The sequence below is a fragment of the Hemiscyllium ocellatum genome, chromosome 15 (assembly GCF_020745735.1).
Source record: "Hemiscyllium ocellatum isolate sHemOce1 chromosome 15, sHemOce1.pat.X.cur, whole genome shotgun sequence".
Classification (NCBI taxonomy): Eukaryota; Metazoa; Chordata; class Chondrichthyes; order Orectolobiformes; family Hemiscylliidae; genus Hemiscyllium; species Hemiscyllium ocellatum.
Genome location: NC_083415.1, coordinates 17,963,062 through 17,983,901, shown reverse-complemented (window position 1 = coordinate 17,983,901; position 20,840 = coordinate 17,963,062). Strand labels below are relative to the sequence as shown.

Genomic DNA, 20,840 nt, shown 5'->3' with positions numbered 1-20,840 from the left:
TAAGTCCTTGAGTGTTATAGAAAACACTTTAAAACATTAATTTTATTCATACCTGTGCAAATATGTTTTCATAGAATTGTCACAACATACTGTTAGTCCAGTTACAGAAGCAGAAATATTCCAAATATATGTGAAAATGCAGAGTAACCATGTGCATATGAATCTGACAAAGACAGTTAAAGGCTTTGTCCTTTGGTTTCCATACAACTCTCAGCTTGCTCAATGTATCTTTCACTTCAGTTAACAATATGATTTTTGTTAGGAAGAAATAAATTGTTCAAGGACACAGAGCAGAGGGACAGCAACAGAGATGATCTTTTTTGACATTCAAATTCCAAGTGCCCCAGAGACGTGTCATAACGTGTCTAAAAACATTGATTAGAGTTACTTGCAATTCATCAAAATTAAAACTTCCCAGTTGATGAGAAAGTTATTTTTTGTTAATGCACGAGGGGTCTGGGGAAGGATCACCACTTTTTTAAAAAGCAGTCGACTTCTATTTACTATGGACACAATGCAAATGTTTCAACATCTGAAAGGCTAGCTGTGGTCAATTCTCACCCTTCTGAACACAGTTTCTGTAGCAATAAGCCAAATGTTCCTTCTACCTTTTAATTGAACATTCTGTTCCTTTGATCTTCCATTTAAGTGTACCTTAAGATATTCCTACTTCATTTAATTAAGGAGACCTATTTTTAAGGCCTCAAGACTTTATCTATTTCAAAGAAAATAGTCAACATACTGTATTGCTTTGAATAGCACAAGGTGTTCATAATCCATCACTTGAGTTCCAGTTGATTGATTGTGACCCATCTTTAAGTACAAGTAGAAACAACATACTCGGAAAACAAACTGTACTGCAAACTCAGTTACAACATGTAAATGTGAGAATATTTTTGCAAGTATTGGACATAAATTGAGGTTGAGACTCAGGGCACATCACTAACTTCAAAACAACAGCAAGAAGGAAGATACAGTTTAATTACTGCAGGATGGGGAGGCACCAATGACTGGCAGAACTAAGAAACAGGTTCTCGGACAGTATCTGATGCCAGGCACTAAAATCAAAAGCAATTTAAAGGTTTTAATCTCTGGATTACTACTTTAGCCTCATATGAATTAGTATAAAGTGAATATGATTATGGAAATAAATACATGATTCAATGATTGATATGGGAGAACTGGGTTCTGTTTCATGGAGCACTAATACCAGTACTAATAAAAATGAGGTTTGTGTTATTGGGACATGTTATACCCAAGTCATGCTGAAACTGGTATTCTAATGATCCACATAACTAGAAATTAGAGAAAACTTTGAATTAGATATGGGGGACAAGGGATCCAGCTTGGGTAAACGTCACAAATCATGGTGTGAAGTCTAGGTAGAACAAAACGTAATCTGGGCAACAAAGATCAAAGAATGGTAGGAAAGGACAGAGATTAAACAGGGATATATCAATAATCAAGACTAGATATTACAAAGACAACAAAAAGTTAAAATTAAAGGTTTAGCACCTGAATGCACGCAACAGTCATACATCAAACTAAATAACAGCATACACTGAAGTAAATTATGGAGATATGGCTGCAGGATGGCAAGGATTGGATCCTGAGCGTTGAGGAGTATATGACAGTCAGAAAGATGTTTTTGATACAATACTCAGAGATGACCTTGGATTCAGGTGATCAGGATGTCGAATCAGTTTGGGTGGAGATGAGGAGCAAAAGGGAACCAAGGCATTAGTGGGAGTGGTTTGTAGACTCCAGACAGTAACTATAATGGAGGATGAAGCTTACAATACGAAATATTGGGTGCTTGTTATAAAGGGACATGCAGGAGGCTGGAAGAACACAGCAAGCCAGGCAGCATCAAGGGGTGGAGAAGTCAATGTTTCAGGTGGAACCCTTCTTCAGGGTGGAAGGTGAGTGGGTGGGTGTAACGGGGGCTGCAGATTAAGGGGGGGGGGTGGAGGGAGGGAGGGGTTGGAAGGATGGTAAGGTGGGGATAGGTGAACACAGGTAGAGGGTATGGCCTGGCTGGTTGATGGAAGGAATGAATCCGGTTGTTGGCTGGAAGGAAGGGCCGGTCAGAGGAATGGAAGAGAGGGGAGGGCTGGAGTGGGAGGGAGAATTAAAATGGGCAGTGACTGGGAAGGTCAAGTTGACCCATGCGGGTCCAGCTGAGATGCTTAGAGAAACATGCCCTGGGTTTACGTTTGGTCTACTCAATGTACAGAAAACCACATCTGGAGCACCGGATACAGTAAACTACATTGGGAGAGAGGCAGGTGAACTGTCTCACCTGGAAGGACTGTTTGAGGCGCTTGAAGGAGGTGAAGGGTGTGATGTGATGGCAGGCTTTGCATCTTTTAGATTGCAGGGGAAGGCACCTGGTGGTTTTGGTGGGGGGGGGGGGGGGGGGGGGGTTGGTGGGAAGAGTGGCATGAACTAGCGAAGGGAAAGTCCTTGCGAAAGGCACAAAGGGTTGGGTGGGGGGGTGAAGATGTTTTTGGTGGCAGGGTCTAATTGGATTTGATGCAAGTGTTTAAGAATGATGTGTTGAATGCAGGGACTGGTGGGGTGGGAGGTGAGGACAAGGGACACCCCTTCTTTATTGCATTTAGAGAGTGGAGGGTTTAAAACACTAACAGGGAATGGAGGAAGTGCAGTGGAGGGCTGTCTTGATGACAAAGAGGGGAAACGCATGTTAAAAATAGGTGGACATCTGGGATGCTTGGGAATGGAATGTCTCCTCTTCCGGGTAGATGTGGCAGAAGCGGAGGAATTGGGAGAAAAGGATAGAGTTATTGCAGGATACTGAGTGAGAGAAGATAGTTTTGGGAGCTTGTGGGTTTACAGTAAAGGTTCATCTGAAGACTGTCATCACAGATGGAAATGGAGAGATCAAGAAAGGGGAGGGAGATGATCAAGTGAATTTGAGGGTGGGGTGGAAGTCATGGGGAAAGTCAATGAGTGCTCCAGTTCAGCCCGAACAGCAATAATCATGAGCGATTTTATCCTATACAAAATGGAATAAAAGCAATAGGCATTTATGACATGGATGAAGAGTTCATGGGATGTTTATGAGAAGATATTTCAGAGCAGCATGTTGTGGATCTAACCAGATAACATATTATTAGGCTTGGTATTATGCAGTATGTCAAGATTAATGATCTCAGGGTAAGGCTTGTCTTGGCAGAGTGGATCACCATGTTTTAATTCTCTATCCTGTATGAAAGGGAGATGACTGGGTTTAAGTCTAGTATTTTCAATTGAAATAAGGGCAATTAAATAGTCGTGAAAGCTGAGCTAACTTAAATGAACAGACGTATAGGCTGGGAGATGGATCATTTTGGCAGACACTTAAGGGGATACTTCAGAACGAATATATTCCTATGAGAAGAAAAAATCCAAAGGGGAGGATCCACCATATGTGAGTAAGCTAAAGCAGTTAAAAAAAAAGATTCAAACTTGAGGAAAAAGCATATAATAGCAAAAAAAAAGGGTGGCCGGGCAGATGGACAGAATAGCAGAGAATGACTAAAAGGCTAATCAGGAGAAAGGAATTTGAACAGATGAGGAATCCAGTTGGAAATGAAAAATGGGCTGCAAAAGGTTTTGTAGTATCTAACATAGAAAGGGTAAATAAAGTGAGTATTGGACATCCAGAGTTAGAATGGAAAGTTAACAGCAAATAAGGAATTGGATATGAACAAATAACTTGCAACTATCTACATTATAGAAAGACAAAAAAAACAGTAATAGCTGGAAAGCAGAAAAGGAGGAATATGCTGGAATTATAAGTATCAAGGATGTAGTACTGAGCAATCTGATTGAGCTATAGTCTGACAAGTTCTGGGGTGCTGATGGACTTCAAACCTACAGTCTTAAAAGAGATGGTTAATGAGGGGTTAATTTCTCAACATTGACTGTATTTCTGAAAGCTTCCATCGGACTGGAAAGTGACAAATTGAAACCCTCAAATCAATAAGAGCAACAGGACACTATAGATCAATACAGACAAGAATTAGGGTTTGTGAAAAAAAAAATCACACTTAACCAATTTATTGGAATTATCAAAAGAGTAACATATACTCTAGATAGGGGTGAGCCCATTGATGTACTGTACTTAGATTTTTAGAAAGAATTTGACAAGGTGCCATATAAAAAGTTATTGCATAAAGTAGATGCACATAGTATAGAGAGGAAAATGTTAGGACAGATGGAAGATTGTTTAATCCAGCCAGCCAGAGTATACTAAAAAGCTCTAACACGTTGCACTTGTAAGCAGCTATGTGAAAATTAATATGCAAGTCAGATGTTCATGGCTTTATCCATTTGATGTGCTACTTTGCTTTGTTGCAAACCAAAATTCTCAATTCTCTCCAACAACCAGCTTTCCTCCACTCAAACTGGAACAATTAGTCAAATCTATTGCCTCACTTATTGACATAGTTAAATTTGAATGATCATCTGTTCATTCCAAAGTCTTTGACCATAGGAAAAAAATTGTGTCATCCTCATGATCATTTGGTACATTGCAGTGCAGGACAAAGCACTGCAGCTCAAAAAGTGCTTCAAGGAGACAGTGGTGAGTGATGGTGGTGGGGCAAACAAAAGCACAGAAATAGGCACTCATATGAAGCTATATAATTATGGAGAACTATCCTACAGTCAATAAAGAGTGACACCTAGTGCAACAGAAAAATATATATGGATCATAGTCGCTGGAAGTGAACTTTGAAAGGAGTATAAATTCAGTTTTTGCAGCCTTTGGTGGAACATCACATGGGTGGCATATCATGTGGATAGGAACTCTGGGTGGGTTACTCTTCGGAGAGTCGACTGGACTTGTTGGGCCGAAGGGCCCGTTTCCATACTGTAGGGTATCTAATCTAAAAACCTACTGAAGGAGAAGTTAGGACCTAAATTGATAAGCAGGACCTAGAGGATATAATTTTTGGACTGTTTCCAGAGCCTTGTGAATAGTGGCAGAGAAACAAACAAATTGGTACAATTAATACATAACTAAAAAGCTGCTGAGGCACAGAGAAGTAACTTCGCATAAGATACTGACACTGGTTCTGGGAGAGGAAGTAGACAAAAGCTCTAAATGAGTAAGATTATTAAAATTATTAACAGAGGTCTATAAAAGATGGTCAATCGTAATGTAAGAGGTAGTCGATGGCAATCACTCACTAATGAATATGATTGTCCATCGAGGAAGTTCTACACCACTGGTTATGGATTCTCTGGCTTCTTGTGTGACTGGTGAGTTCAATGTTAGAATGGCTTCCATTCTGTACATCTCTATGATTCTATGTCCAGCACACATTTGGCAGGAATTGAGAATGGTCCTTGAGATTATTGGCATTCTTTTCTCTGGTTTCTTTCCCATACTTCCTCTTGCCAACAGGTGTCGGCTAAGTCAGTTTCTTCCAAATGAGTCTCCCATGCATTAATATCTATGCTACATTTCTTGAGGGAAGCCTTCTGGGAATTTTTGAAACGTTTCCTTGGTCCTTCTTTGAGTTGGGTGAAGAGGATTTGCTTTGACAGTTGGGATCTCAGGCATCCTAAGCATGTGACAGGTTCAAGGGAATTGGCCTCGAAGCTGGTGCCACTGGCTGCTTTGAGGATACTGATGTTATTATGATGTTATTATGCTTGTCCACCCAGGTGATGCGGACAACCCATCTCAAAACAGCATTGATAGTACTTCTCAAGGGCATTAAGGTGACATCCATATGTAGTGCAAGTTTCAGGGGCATGAGAAGGATTGGAAAAGTTTACTGCCTCATACACAACGATCTTTGTATCAGCATGGTCTGTAAGGACTCTCATCCTTAGAGTCATAGAGGGGCATTTGAAGGTAGCACTCGCAGATTGGATGTGATGTTGAATCTCCACATTGATATCAGCCTTGAATGGGAGATAGCTTCCTAGGTAAGGGAAATGTTCCACATTTTGGAGTACTTGCATGTTGATCTCAATGGAGGGATGGGCCCAAGTTTGACCTGGGAAGGACTGGTAAAGGATTTGAGTCCTTTTGAGATTGAAGTTGAGACTGAGGTCAATTCCTTGTGTGCTTCTACAAAGGCATTTAGCAGAGATGACATTGTCATCCACATACTGTACCAAGAGCGAGGTTGGCATCATTTCCCTCTCGATTTCAACCAGATGAGGTTGAAGTTTTCCATCCATCCTGGAGACAATGTCCATATCACTGGGAAGCTTGTCCTTGACAAGATGAGGAATGGTGGCAAAGATGGAGAAAAGGACGAGGGCGAGGACCCTGATTGACCTCAAAGAAAATGTTCACATCACCTTTCATGAAGACTGTCGATAACATCTTGTCATGGAGAAGACAGAAGATATTGATAAATTTCAATAGACAGTTGCCAGTTGACATGTTCTCCCTTAGCACTTCCTGACTGATTGAATCAAAAATCTTGGCCAGATCAATGAAGGCCACGTAAAGTAATTGGTATTGTTCCTGGCATTTCTCTTGATATTCACTGCTTGGCAATTCCATTACCATAATTTCATGGTTTTGTTGGAAGCTACAATGGCTTTCAGGAAGGATTTTCTCAGAGACTGGGAGAAGGCACCTAGCAAGGATTTGGACAATGATCTTTCTAGCAATGGAAAGTGGGAAGATTTCTCAGTAGTTCCCACATTACATTCTGTCTCCTTTCTTGAAGGCAATCTTATCATCAAGGTAATGCAAGGGTTAATCCTATTCAAAGTGAGTTAAAACACCTATATGGCAATGTAATAATAAAACAGGGGTGGTGGAAGCATTCTTGTATTGGGAAGAACTACATACAGTAGAGATCAATGCTAACAGAGTTGATCATATAAATGAGACCCTGCAGAAGTTAAATTAGCTCCTTCAACAGCATTGTCCAACACCTACCACCTAGAAGAAAATGGCAACAAGCACATTGCAACACCAATGACTCCTTTCAAGTTAAAATACACCCTGACTTAGATATATGACCATCATTATTTCAATGTCATTAGACTAAAATCCTGCACCTCACTCTCTAATGGAGGTGTTGTAGCTCCACCGCATGTATAGCAGTGGTTCAACTTGGCAGCTACTCATCATCTTCTTGCAGGAAATTACAGACGAGCAATAAATGCTGCTTTGCTAGTGATGATGATAATTAATTGAATATATGAACATGACTGATATACATACATAAGGTCAATTTTGCCCAGTGTGAAAAATTAATTAGCATGCATGGCTTTCTTGGCTCAAAGCACAAAAGTTAAATGGAAATAATTACGCTATTCAGTGTGTGATGAGATGTGCCTTTAAGAGGGATTTGTTCTGTCCCATCCCGTTTCTCTTGAAGAGGGGTGTTGTAAACCTTGTGCCGAGATGTCTACACCATGGCAAGCATAGTAAACAGCTTTGGTGTTTTTTAAAATTTAGACAATAAAAGTAGACCTGGATTTTAGATTTTATTTTCACTTGTTGAAGTTGCTAAATACAATGCTCTCTCTGCTACTGCAAAAAACTTGAGGTCTCTCTACGCTGCTAGATTAAATCTATCGGTGTGTCTTCTTCTAGACTAGAGAAGATAACAAGTGAAGGAAATCTGTTTTACTGAATTTGCTTTTGCCAAGAGTGCTTATGGGACACTGCTTGTGACAATGTTGTTCCATTAACAAGGTTAGGTTGTCCTTGCTTTTTTATTTCCCCAGAGGGGCCGTAAACAAACAGATTCTGAAATGTCTGGGTTTATCGACTTGAAGCAGCTTTTAAATTTTTAAACAAATACTTGTATAATGAAAGGGGAGTGGCCAGATCTCCCAGCTCACTTCATCTCTGGTTTGGTTTAGCTTTAGCAAGCAGTCAGTTTTTTTGAAGCTGCTGGTCAGAGAAACAGCTATAGAGTGGTGTTCCAAGCTGAATCGCTCTACCATCTCTCTCTCTCTCTCTCTCTCTCTCGTGTTTGATCTTAGCTTTGCTTTTTGCCAAGAGGCTGTTTATGGGGATGTTGCAAGTATTTGGAACAGCATCGTTAAGTTCCGATAGAGTCAATTGCGTTTTCAAATAGTTATGTTATTCTAAATTCTGTTTTCTTTTGTTCATGAGTAAAATAAATTCTGGTTTGTTTGAAACTGTGGTTGGGCCAGCTGCCTCACACCGCTCTACACCTGCTTAAAACAACTAGAAACGTTAGAATCTGGGTTATCTTCTTCAAGTGTTTTGAGGTGGTCAGGCCTGGTCCATAACATGCTTGATTAGAATATTTGATGAGTAGCAGTTAAATTATACATTATTTGGTTAACTGTTTTGCCAATTATTTGTTTTCTGTTTGTACTTTAACTGTGGTACAAGAATAAAGTGTAGTAAAATATTGTAAGAATAAAGTGTAGTTTAAAGTCTAGTAGTTTGACCAGTTGAATCACATCTGGATTACAGTGCCGTACACTTGCCTTTAAACAAGGCTATCTCCTTGGACTGGTTTGAGGGCATTTGGCAGGGTGTGGTAGTGTGTTGCAACAAAGGCATCACAACGCAAAGACTTAGTCAACCTATCCAAAGTCCCCAATTTACTTGACTGTTGAATTTGGATTCAAAGAAATCACTCACCAGATTTTTGGATTTAACAAGAAAAATAACTATTCAATCGGACATTATATCTTTAATTAATGATAATTAGAAAATAGGAATTGCTCACTACTGACCAAAATATAAACCTTTACCCTTTCACAAGGAATAGAAAGACACAGAAAGATAGTGAAGGCACAAATATTAAGGGTGGAAAAATAAAAATAGGAAAATTCAGCTTGAAATACAGTTGGGACCCAGGAGTGGTTGTTATGTTTTTATCTAGCTTCTCTTCATCCCTGGCTTACAATCAACAATCCCTTGGCCTGCCTTCCCTTTTATCCCCTCTCCCTGGGCTCTACTGCCATCAATCACCTCACATCCATCACCCCCACCATCAACCATAAATATATTTTTTTCCCTAGATACTTCTCATTCTGAAGAAGGGCCAATGGACTCCAAGATCTGTTTTCTCTCATAGATGCTGTCACATCTGCTGGGTTTCTCCAGCAGTTTCAGATTTTTTTCAGATCTCCAGCATCTGAACTACTTTGTTTTATTAAACTGAAGTATTTTCCTTTTAATTCTTTGCTCTTCACAAGGTTGGTTGCAGAGACAGTCTATTTGATTCACCGATTGGGAATGCTTCCACTATTTTTAAAAGGCATTGTATTCCTCATGTAACAAAGGATTTGCAAAGCAAACTCAATCCGGGTGTTCCCCAATGGGAAATCCTGGATGAATCAGGACACACAGAACCTGCTAAAAAATCAGGTGTGAGGCCTTCAGATCAGGAGACCACTCAAATGTAAGGAATCCAAGTATGACTTTCGCAGAGTCATTATGACAGCCACGGACCAATACCAATCCAAACTAGAGACCCAGACAGACACTTTGGCAAGGACTGAATGCCATCACAGGTTCTAAAAAGAGACAGTGCAAAATAGCAAACGAAGACATATCCCTCCCAGATCGTCTCAACACCTTCTTTGCTTGTTTTGAGCAGAATTTCAGCGGAGAGGTAACGCCCATTCCAATATGTCCTGACGAACCTATCCCAACAGTCACTGCATCAGAGGTCTGATCAGATTTCCTTCGTGTGAATCCAAGGAAAGCAATCGGACCAGACAGGAGTACCAGTCTGTGCACTCAGAGCATGCACAGATCAAATGGCAGAGGCCTTCTCGGACATCTTCAACCTCTCCTTGCAGTAGGTCACTGTCCCTGCCTGTTCCAAGAGGGCTAACATCATCCCTGTGTCTAAGAAGGCTCATGCAGCATGTCACAATGACTATCACCCAGAGGCCCTAACTTCGATGGTCATGAAGTGCTTTGAAAGGCTGGTCATAGCATTAATAACCTCCAGCCTCCCCAGTACTCTTGACCCCATCCAATTTGCTTATCGGTCCAACAGATCCACATCGAATACCATACCAGTTGCCCTTCATTCAGCCTGGGAACATCTTGACACCAAGAGCAGTTATGTAAGAATTCTACTCATTGACTACAGTTCAGCCTTCAATACTATTATCCCCTCGAGACTGATTACTAAACTTCGTGATCTAGGACTAAGCCCTATTCTCTGCAGCTGGACCCTTAGTTTCCTGACCTACAGGCCACAATCAGTGAAGATTGAGGACAATATTTCATTCTCACTACCGTTCAACATTGGAGCCCTCCAGGGGTGCGTATTCAGCCTCCAATCTACACACTGTATACCCATAACTGCGTTGCCAAATACCAGACTAATGCCATTTACAAGATCGCTGATGACACCACCATAGTCGATCAAATCTCAGATGATAACGAAACAGGCTATAGATGGGAGGTTGAAGACCTGGAAAAATGGTGCACTGAGAACAACGTAGCTCTCAATGCCAGCAAAACCAAGGAATTCATTATTGACTTTCGGCAGGATGTTACTCATGATCCCCTGCACATTAACAGTACAGAGGTGGAATGAATGGAGTGTGTCAAGCTCCTGGGAGTGGTCATCCACAACAAGCTTTCTTGGACTCTTCATGTGGATGCACTAGTTACAAAGGCCCAACAAAGTCTCCTTTCTCAGGCAGCTGAGGAAATTTGGCATGACGGTGAATACCCTTGCCAACTTTTATAGGTGCGCCATCAAGAGCATTCTGTCTGGATGTATCACTATCTGGAATGGCAACTGTACCATTCAAGATCTGAGACCGTTACAGAGAGTGGTGAACTCAGCCTGGACAATCACAAAGGCCACCCTCCCATCTATAGAATCCATCTATCAGGGCCACTGTCAAGGAAAGGCCGCCAGAATTCTTAAAGATCCATCCCACCCTGGCAATATTTTTCTACAACCTCTAGCATTGGGCAGAAGGTACAGAATCCTGAACATACGCACCAGCTGGTTTCGCAACAGTGTCTACACTACTGTTGTTAGAATACTGAATGGACTCACAAACTCTTAACATTGGTTTGTATCGGTGTTTTTGTTTTTGCTGCTGTTTACCTATTATTTGCTATCTATGCTACTTAACTATGTGATCTGCCTGCATTGCTTGCATGACAAAGCTTTTCATTGTGCCTCGGTACACGTGACAATAAATTCAACTCACTAGAATACAGCTAGCTGTTAATGTCGACTTTCTGACACTTTCACAGAGGATATACAGACAGAAATAGATTTATTTTGTTGTTTGCTCATCGCACAATGAGTGGTTCTCTGTCGCATTACCCCAAAGAGCCCCCTGGTCACCTGGTCAGGAGCCAATCAAAACTTTGTTGCTGAGTGACTGTGCCTCAGTTCTGCATTTGCTGTCCCTGGTTCTGTAAAAATGCAACACAGCATACAACTCATGATGTGCTCCAATAAACTTGAGTTTTTAATATAACAGCCATTGATTTGCACAGTCCCATTGGTTATAGCAGTCCACAGTCCAAGAATAAAGAAAACTAAAAGCCACTCCTTAAATGCATCAAAAATTTCAAAAATGCATTTCATTACAAAGTATGCAATACACAGACAACAACACAGACTTATATTCATTCATTGTTACTCACACTTATAAATGTCTTACAGAACCTGTTCTAATCTTTTAATTTTTTACTTCATCATTTTATATTAGGACAAGGCAATTGCTATGAAATTATCTTTACCAGCAATGCATCAAGCTTTAATTGAATGGGTGAATCAATAAACTATTTGTGCTGCCTTGCATTTCAAGTTTTAAACTTTTCAATGACCATTCACAGATTATGGCTACTGCAGATTAATGCTTCAATGTAACCATGTTGGGCCACGTCCTTCAAACTGCTGAAGAGCTAATAATAATTCCTATCCATGCGAGAGTCCTTCCTTTGACATTTGTTTAATTTCTTGGAAAATTCTGCACTGGCGTCTCTTCTCCTGACTCATCATCTTGTCATAAGACTTCACCCAAGTGTCACTCACATTAATTGTCATTTTAACAGTTCAAAGTCAGGAATGACCAACACAAATCCATTTATTGGGCTGCCTTCAGCTGATCAAGGGCTACTTGGTATTCTGCTGAGAAGACCACTTCTGTCCATTTCCATAATAAACTTCTTGAAAGTATAGCTATTGTGATATAAACATTGATCAAACTGTTTTGGTGTGACAAAGACAGATACTACTTCAGCTTTTGAGATTAGTGGTATTTGCCATTTTCTTTATCCTGGCTACTTACCTTCCTTTCATTCTCCCATCCTCTATTGTTCTTGGCTTAATAGAATCAAATCAAATTGAATCGAATCAAAACAAATCCCTACAGTGTGGAAACATGCCCTTTGGTCCAATAAGTCCACATCGACCGTCCGACAGGTAATCCACCCAGACCCATTCCCCTATCCTATTATCCTACATTTACGCCTGACTAATGCACCTGATGTACACATCCCCGAACACAATGGGCTATTTAGCATGGCCAATTCATCTAACACGCACATCTTTGGGTTCTGGGAGGAAACCGGAGCACCTGAAGGAAACCCACGCAGACACGGGGAGAATGCGCAAAGTCCACACAGAGCGTTGCCCAAGGCTGGAACCCTGGGTGCTGTGAGGCAACAGTGCTAACCAGTGACCCACAGTGCCACCCTATTTATGAGGATGATGGGAAAAAAAATTACTTTTACGGATTATTTCCTAATTCCTGCTCATTGTTTAGCAGTTGCACCATTTTGGATTACAAAAGGTTGCGAATCTTTAAATTCTTCCTTTTCCACGAGAGGCTTGTATGTGATATTCATTTCTAAAGCCCACACCCACCTATGAAAATTACTTTGTTTAAACCTTTCAAATGCAATTTAGATTAGTCTAGGCTGTTTCCTTAAAATTTGAAAGTTTTATCTGTGTGTTTCAGGGATTACCTCTCATGTAACCAGTATAAAAGATTTTGTTTTTAAGAAACAGTGCCATAATCCCTATAAATGTACTCTGAAAGTAAAACAAATGCTTTGTGCTTAACCTATCAACTTGCTCTGCACTGGCAAATTCCTTCAGACAATTTATTTTTCTTGCTATTTTCTCAAATGAAATGAGACCCCCACAGCCTTTTCCTCAAACTTTGATTGGGCCTGCACAATCTTAAGCATTTCTTTACTGTAGTTTAGATTATGAGAATCAACGTTTCGGGCATGATCCACCCAAAACGTCGATTCTCCTGCTCCTTGGATGTTGCCTGACCTGCTGCGCTTTTCCAGCAACACATTTTCAGCTCTGATCTCCAACATCTGCAGTCCTCACTTTCTCCTGTAGTTTAGATTATGACTAGGACATTTCCCGTAACAGCCTGCATCAACATTTGGTGGCTCTTTTTTAACCTGAACCATTCTAAGGGAATATTCATGCTCTTAATGTGTTCTCTTCCCGTCTGCGATTCTAATTCAAGTTTTCAATTTTTATCGCCAGCCTCTTCCTTTCTCCCCCCAGACCCACCCTCAAATCACAACTGGGATTCAGTCTAAATTGTCTCCAATGTCTAATTTATTGGAGTTCCTGCCCATACTTTTCCATGATGTGGAGATGCCGGTGTTGGACTGGGGTGGACAAAGTTAAAAATCACACAACACCAGGTTATAGTCCAACAGGTTTATTTGGAAGTACAACTTGTTGGAGTGCTGATCCTTAGTCAGGTGGCTAGCTACCCGACAAAGGAGCAGCGCTCTGAAAACGTGATCTTCCAAATAAACTGTTGGACTGTAACCTGGTGTCATGTGATTTCTACTTTTCCAATGAAGTTCAAATGTTATTCTAGTTCTTCAATGCTTCTGCCTTCTTAGTCATGGCAGGCAATTCTACTGATAACTTATTTGACCACCTGATTTTTCCGATCTCTTGTAAATTTATCTGGGTCCTCTATTAACAAGTAGTCTTTTGCGGTTTCTGGTCCACTTATGTTTACTTGGTATGACATGTGGTGTTTCCTTTTATCCCTTACCAACTTCTAACATCCAATGTTATGCATTCCTAGCCATGCACCCCAAAGATTTGCCATAACTCAATGGGATAGTGCACTGGGAATCAAGCCCCACCATTCCTGGATTGGTCACAAATGTGAAAAGGTTTAGACAAACTATCCAAAGACCCCAAACAAAGACAGAAATTTCTGGAAAAACTCAGATTTTGCAGTTTCTTTGGAGAAAAAGCAGAGTTAACATTTCAGGTCCATCTTCAAAGTTAACAAAATGTTTACTCTTCTTTTTCTCCAAAGCTGCTAAGTTTTCCAACAATGATTGCTTTTACTTCTGATCTCCAGTTGTTTGGATTCTTTTAAAATTCAAAATCCCCAGTTTGCCTGGGGAATGAACTGAAGTTAAAACATTTAAGGTTTCACCAGGTTTCTGTACTTAATGTGAAGTCACTATCATCATGAACAAATTGCCTTTAATCAGTGGCAATTAGGGAGTAGCAATTGCTAACTATTAACCTTATAAGCTAAACACTACCCTTTTTTAAACTTCACCCATCAAAGATAGTCACAGGATATAAAGGAATAACAAATTGAAAATGGAACAGTGAAACCTAGCAATAACACCAGATAGTGATGAGTTGTTTTGCTCAGTTTCTTTCTAATTCTTTTGGTTCTTTGCTATTGACAAGATAGCTTGCACACTGATGCTCTCCTTGATTCACTGACTGAGAATTCGACTTTCACTGACTTCACAGGCAATGTTGGCATGGTCTAAAGGCATGGTCAATGTCGACATAGTGGGCTGAAGGGTCTATTCCTGTGCTGTTCTATGTTCTATATGTTTAACAGGAGCTTTGCAAAAACGTGAGCAGAATACAGTTATACTGTTAAACAATTAACAATACAGTTTCTGGATGCTGCATATCAAAAGGAGATTTATTTTGATGTTTATTCATTGCAGCCTGGTTCTCTGTTGCACTGCCCCCACACAACCATAACCACCTGATTATGAGCCAATTAAAATGTTGTTACCAAATAACTATGCCTCAGTTCATTACCCATTGGTTCTGCTGTGTCTGCCCTGTAGAAAAATGCAGCATTGTATAAAGCTGAATGTGCTCCAGTAAACATGATTTTATTCTGTGCATAATGCCCGCCGTTTAAAGCAGCGTTTTTGCTTTTTTCATTCCACAGTCCAAAACTAAAGTAAACAGTAAGATGCAGTCTTTATGACGTGAAGCAAATAGAAGCACATATGAAGTCTATATCTATTCATGAAGTTAACCAAGTTATTTAACTAGGCTTAAAAAAAAGTACAATCACAAGCCATGAAGCACCATAGCATACAATGTTACAGGCAAACCGCTGGAACTGGGACTACAGTAGATATGTGTTTGATGACTGACGTGGACACAATGGGGCAAAGACTTCTTTCCATGCTACAAATCTGTGGTTTTACACGTTAAAACTAGATAGAGTCAACATCAGTCAAAATGCCACCAAATTATTCATAATGAGGAAAACACAAAAGTACCTTTTCACAATCATTTTCAGTGAATTTGTTAAGAAGACGTGTTCGTTGCTGACCCTTCAGGTTTCTCAGCATGGAAGACAGAATTGAACAAACATGCTCTACAAAATAAAACAAAGGCAACATTAATACTTTGTGAGTTAAACTTAGGTATGATGAAATGAGAGAACTATTTATGATTAGGTTTATAAACAATTGGAACATTTTAAACATAGAACTCTATGTTCAGTGAAGCACTTTACTCTGGAAGTCTCTTCATTTTTTTAAGATACGTCAAGGACTGATGACACTGAGTTAAAGTCTTCAGCAAGGCATGCACTGGGAACTTTGAACTAAGTGGAAATGACCTGAATCTTGCTGCATATGAAGATAATGCAAGTGCAGACAATTAGTGATTGCCAATGGAAATTGGATTGGCATTTGCATGTCTACAGAGACAAAGCATGAAAATGGGCCTCCCTAGATTGTTCAACAGATAGCTGGGCATGAGTTCAACAGTGAAAATGGCTTCATACTGTGTCATTATAACCAGAATATTAGTACATACTATTTATGATTTATATCACTAACCATGAAGACCCTGGAATGAAATGACAAGTTTTGCTGGGAAATGCTTGAAACAGTTTTGCTTGGAACATGAAAAATCACAGTCTCACAGTTCTCTGCCCATTCACATGTCTAAGTGCTTCTACTGCCTCCCCTGACAGCAGGTACCCACCAACCTCTGCGGGGGAAAAAAACTTGCCTTCCACATCTTCATTAAACTTTTCTCCTCTCACCTTAAACCTATGACCCCAGGCATTTGATTGTCTTTTTCCCATGGCTGTAACTATCAACTCTATATAATTTTGTTACTTCTATCAGGTCACACTCAACCTCCAATGTTCCAGTGAAAACTATCTACGTTTGTCCAACCTCTCCTTATAGCCAATACACTCCAGACAACATCCTGATTAAACCTCTTTTGCACCTTTTCCAAAGCCTTCACATCCTTCTTACTGTGAGGCAACCAGAACTGCACATACTAATACACCCTTTATACTCATTGCCCTGACTGATGATGGTAAGCATTCCAAATGTTTTCTTTAGCATCATATCCACCTGCGTTGCCATTTTCAGGGAGCTATGGACCTTTACCCCAAGATCCCTCTGTATACCCTCCTATGGATCATGCCATTTACCGTATACTTTCCTCTTGCATTTGACCTCTCAAAATGCATTATCTCACAGCTGTCACTTCTCTGTCCAACTTTGCAATTTATCTATATCCTGGTGTATCCTTTAACAACCTTTCTCAATCTCTACCATTTCACTGATTGTCATGTTTTTTGCAAATTTACTAAATCAGACCACCTACACTTCCATCCAAATATATATAAATTACAAACAGCTGATGGTCCAGCACCAATTCTTGCAGAATACCACTCGGCACAGACCTCCAGTCAGAAAAACAGTCTTTTACACCCGTCTGTCTACCATGACCAAGCCAATTTTATATCCAACTTACCAACTCACTATGGATCCCATTTGACTTAATCTTCTGGACCAGCCTACAATGAGGGACCTTGTCAAATACTGTCAGAAAGTCCACGTAGACAACATCCACTATCCTAACCTCAATCATCATCATCACTTTCTCAAAATCACAAACAAATTTGAGAGATAAGACCTCCCCTACACAAAGCCATGTTGACTATCCTAAGAAAATTCATTCTTTTCTAAATGTGAATTTTCCTAAGAATGTTCTCCAAATATTTCCCTACCACTGGTATAAGACTCTCAAACCTATAATTTCCTGGATTATTGCCCTTCTCAAATGAAAAAAAACAACATTAGTTATTCTCCAGTCTTTGGAGACATTTCCTATGACTAAAGAGAATATAAAGAATTCTGACAAGCTTCCAGAAATCTCCTCCTTGCCCCTTCAGTACTTTGGCAAAACTTCCATTAGGGACTGGGGACTTATCTACATAAAATGTTTTTCAAGACAGCCAAATGTCCTCCTTAATGTCGACATGATCTAGAATATCAATATACCCCTTCCCTGGAATGATCTTACCATTATCCATGTCCATCTACTTGGTTAATACCGATGAAAAATATTCATTAAGGACTTCCCCACCTTCTCTGGCTTTAGGCATAAATTCCCTAGCTACCCTCTTGCTCCTAACATACATATAAAACACTTTGCAATTCACCTTAATCTTCCTTTCAGCCCTCATAATTCCTTCTTTAACTTATTTCCTGCTTCCTTTATATCACTCAAGGGCTTTGTCTGATTTCAGTTTCCTAAACCTTACATATGCTTCCCTTTTCTTTTTGACTCAACTCCATGCTTCTTGTAAAAAGCTGTAACTACAAACAGACATGTCACTCTTTATCACAGTTATTTAAAAGAAAACACAACATAAATTCCAAATTCAAAGGTCACTATTTTCTAGGGGAATAAATAACAATCCCTTTTAAACTTTAAATATTTAATAATTCCATGAAAAATTTATGTTGCTCACATATTTTATTTTAAATAGGTTAACTCAAATAAACAAGATCACTACATTAATATTACACATCCCATGAAGAACAAAATCTGAATGTGAACCATTATCCTGGATTTGTGTTCTTTTTTACATTGACAGTCATGCTAAGAAGAGTCAATTCGCAAAGCTGTAGAGCCGAGACGTTTCATGAATAATTAAAACTAATTAAAGTTTAATACTTCATGCAGTTCGTGAGTCCACTTATTTTAAAAAAAACTGAATACTGTGTGATGGCCTTTGATCCAGAAGCTGTAACACTATGGAACATTTATAATTTCTTCAAAATACTTGGCAAATGTACAACTGTTTTTTTTAACAAGAAAAGGGGTCTGAAAAAGACTTTTAAAGACTGTGTAAGGGGATTACTTTAAATTTTTGAATGAGAGATACTGGCAATCTGGTGACCCTTGACTGGAAATCAGTACCAACAGGAAGTTAAAATACAGAGACCTTGGCAAAAAGCTAAACAGAAAGGAGGAATGCTGAAAAGAGATGGCAGGCAGCAAGCTGCAATGAAGATTTAGTTTCAAGCTACCAGAACTGGGACTCCAGAAGATTCAAGGAAAAAAATCATGCTATTCTGTAGAGAATGTTAATATGTAGGTTGGAGGTGGAAGGTACAAATGTTTTATGCATGAGCTGTTGGGTGTGACAAATCAACTAATTTGTTGCGAATTTGGCCAAGAAGGGGTTGGGAAGAATTATATCGGTGAAAGTGGAGCCAAGCAGGTGGAGTCTGCGAGGTCCATCTTATTTGTACTGGGTATTTGATCTTTAATTTATAGTTTGTACCTACTGTGATTTGTTGGGCAATTTATGTTGATTCAGACATATTAAAATAAAAGGTACAAAAATGAATTCTTGATCATTTATGGGTAATTTAGCAAATTAATTCTTTGATTTAGATCACAAACAGGATAGTATTAACGAGTTATTTGCTGCTTTTCAAACATATTACAAGTTTTCCATTCTATAAAGATCAATATGCACATTCTCAAAGCTGAAATTGCAACAGTATTACATCACTGATGGCAGTATTTTTCTAAGTATTTGAATTATAATATTCTGTATCCAGTTGGGAACTATTAACATATTTTAAAAGAGAAAGCTAAAATACATTGTTTTAGCCAACATACTGCAAAAAATTTTAACTTACTTGAAAAAAATTGACTGTACATAGAATTAATTAACTGAAGCAAACATGATTAAATTAACACTACAATTTAGAAACATATAAAATAGGAACATTCAGACCTTCGAGTCTACACCACCATTTGATATGATCATAGTTCATCATTCTACTCAGTGCCATGTTCCCACATTTGTCCCTTACCTTTTCACTGCTTTAAACCCATGAACTACACCTAACTCCTTCTTGAAAACATTCAATGTTTTTACCTCAACCACTTTCTGTGGTAAAGAACTCCTCAGGCTCATCACTCTGAAAGAAATCTCTCCTTGTCTCAGTTCCCAACTGGCTTACCACAAACCTATAGGGCGTGATTGCTGGTTCTTGACTTCCTGGTCATCGGGAACATTTTTCCTGTATTTAACATGTCTAGTCTTGTTGGAATATTATAGATTTCTTTGATAACCATTCATTCTTCTAAACTCCAGTGAATATAGTCCTAGTTGATCCACATATCAGTGTTGCCACCCCAGACTGATAAACCTTTGTTGCACTGTATGACTACAGCATCCATCCTCAGATAAGGAGACCAAAACTGCTTGAAATACTCTAGATGTGGTATTTCCAAGAACCTGTACAATTGCAGCAAGACATTCCTGCTCTAGACCTTGAATCATCTCACTATAAAGTACAAAACATCATTTGCCTTCTTTACTACCTGCTACATAAGAATGCTTACTTTCACTGACTCGTATACAAGGACTTCCATGCCTTGTTGCATCACCTTTTCCAATCTATAATAGTCCACCTTCCTGTTTTTGCTACTGAAGTAGATAAGCTCACATTTATCCACATTATACTTCATCTGTCATGTATTTGTTCACTAACAACTTGTCCAAATCTCGCAAACATCTCTGCATCCTCTTTACAAGTCATTCTCTGACCTAGCTTTGTCTCTTCTGCAAACTTGCATAGATAATATTTATGTCTTCATCAAAATTATTCATGTATCTTTGTGAATAGCTAGGCCTCAATTACTAATACCCGCTGTACCACACTGCTCACTGGTTGCCACTAGAAATTGACTTGTTTATTTCTACTTTTTCTTTCTTGTGTTACCCAGTTCTTTATGCCTTTCAGCACACTACTCATGATTCAATGGTGATTAATTACACATGCTAATTTCTTATGCAGGACCTTATGATAAGTGTTTTGCACGTCTAAGTAAACCACATCACTGGTTCCCCTTAATCAAATCTACTTGTTACATCCTTGAAAAATTCCAATAAATTTGTCAAGAATATGTCCCTCTCCTAAATCCACACTGAGTGTCCAATTCAAACTCATGCTGGAAGCCTAGTGATGGGAGGTAAGGAAATAGCAGGAGAACTTAACAAGTACTTTGCGTCAGTTTTCACAGTGGAAGACATGAGTAATATCCCAAAAATTAAAGGGAGTCAGGAGGCTGAGTTGAGTATGGTTGCCATTACAAAAGAGAAAGTGCTAGAAAAGCTAAAAGGTCTTAAAATTGATAAATCTCCTGGCCCCGATGGGATACATCCTAGAGTTCTGAGAGAGGTGGCTGAGGAAATAGCGGAGGCATTAGTTGAGATCTTTCAAAAGTCACTGGAGTCAGGGAAAGTCCCGGATGATTGGAAGATCGCTA

General features: G+C 39.4%; 1 protein-coding gene across 1 annotated transcript in view; it reads right to left on the bottom strand.

Annotated features, from left to right (window-relative positions):
- ctnnbl1 (catenin, beta like 1) overlaps window positions 1-20,840 on the bottom strand; it is a 177,624-nt gene that overhangs the window by 39,978 nt on the left and 116,806 nt on the right. The window contains exon 12 of the mRNA XM_060836293.1: window positions 15,512-15,609. Coding sequence (XP_060692276.1) covers window positions 15,512-15,609 — 98 coding nt within the window. The remainder of the gene's footprint in view (window positions 1-15,511; window positions 15,610-20,840) is intronic.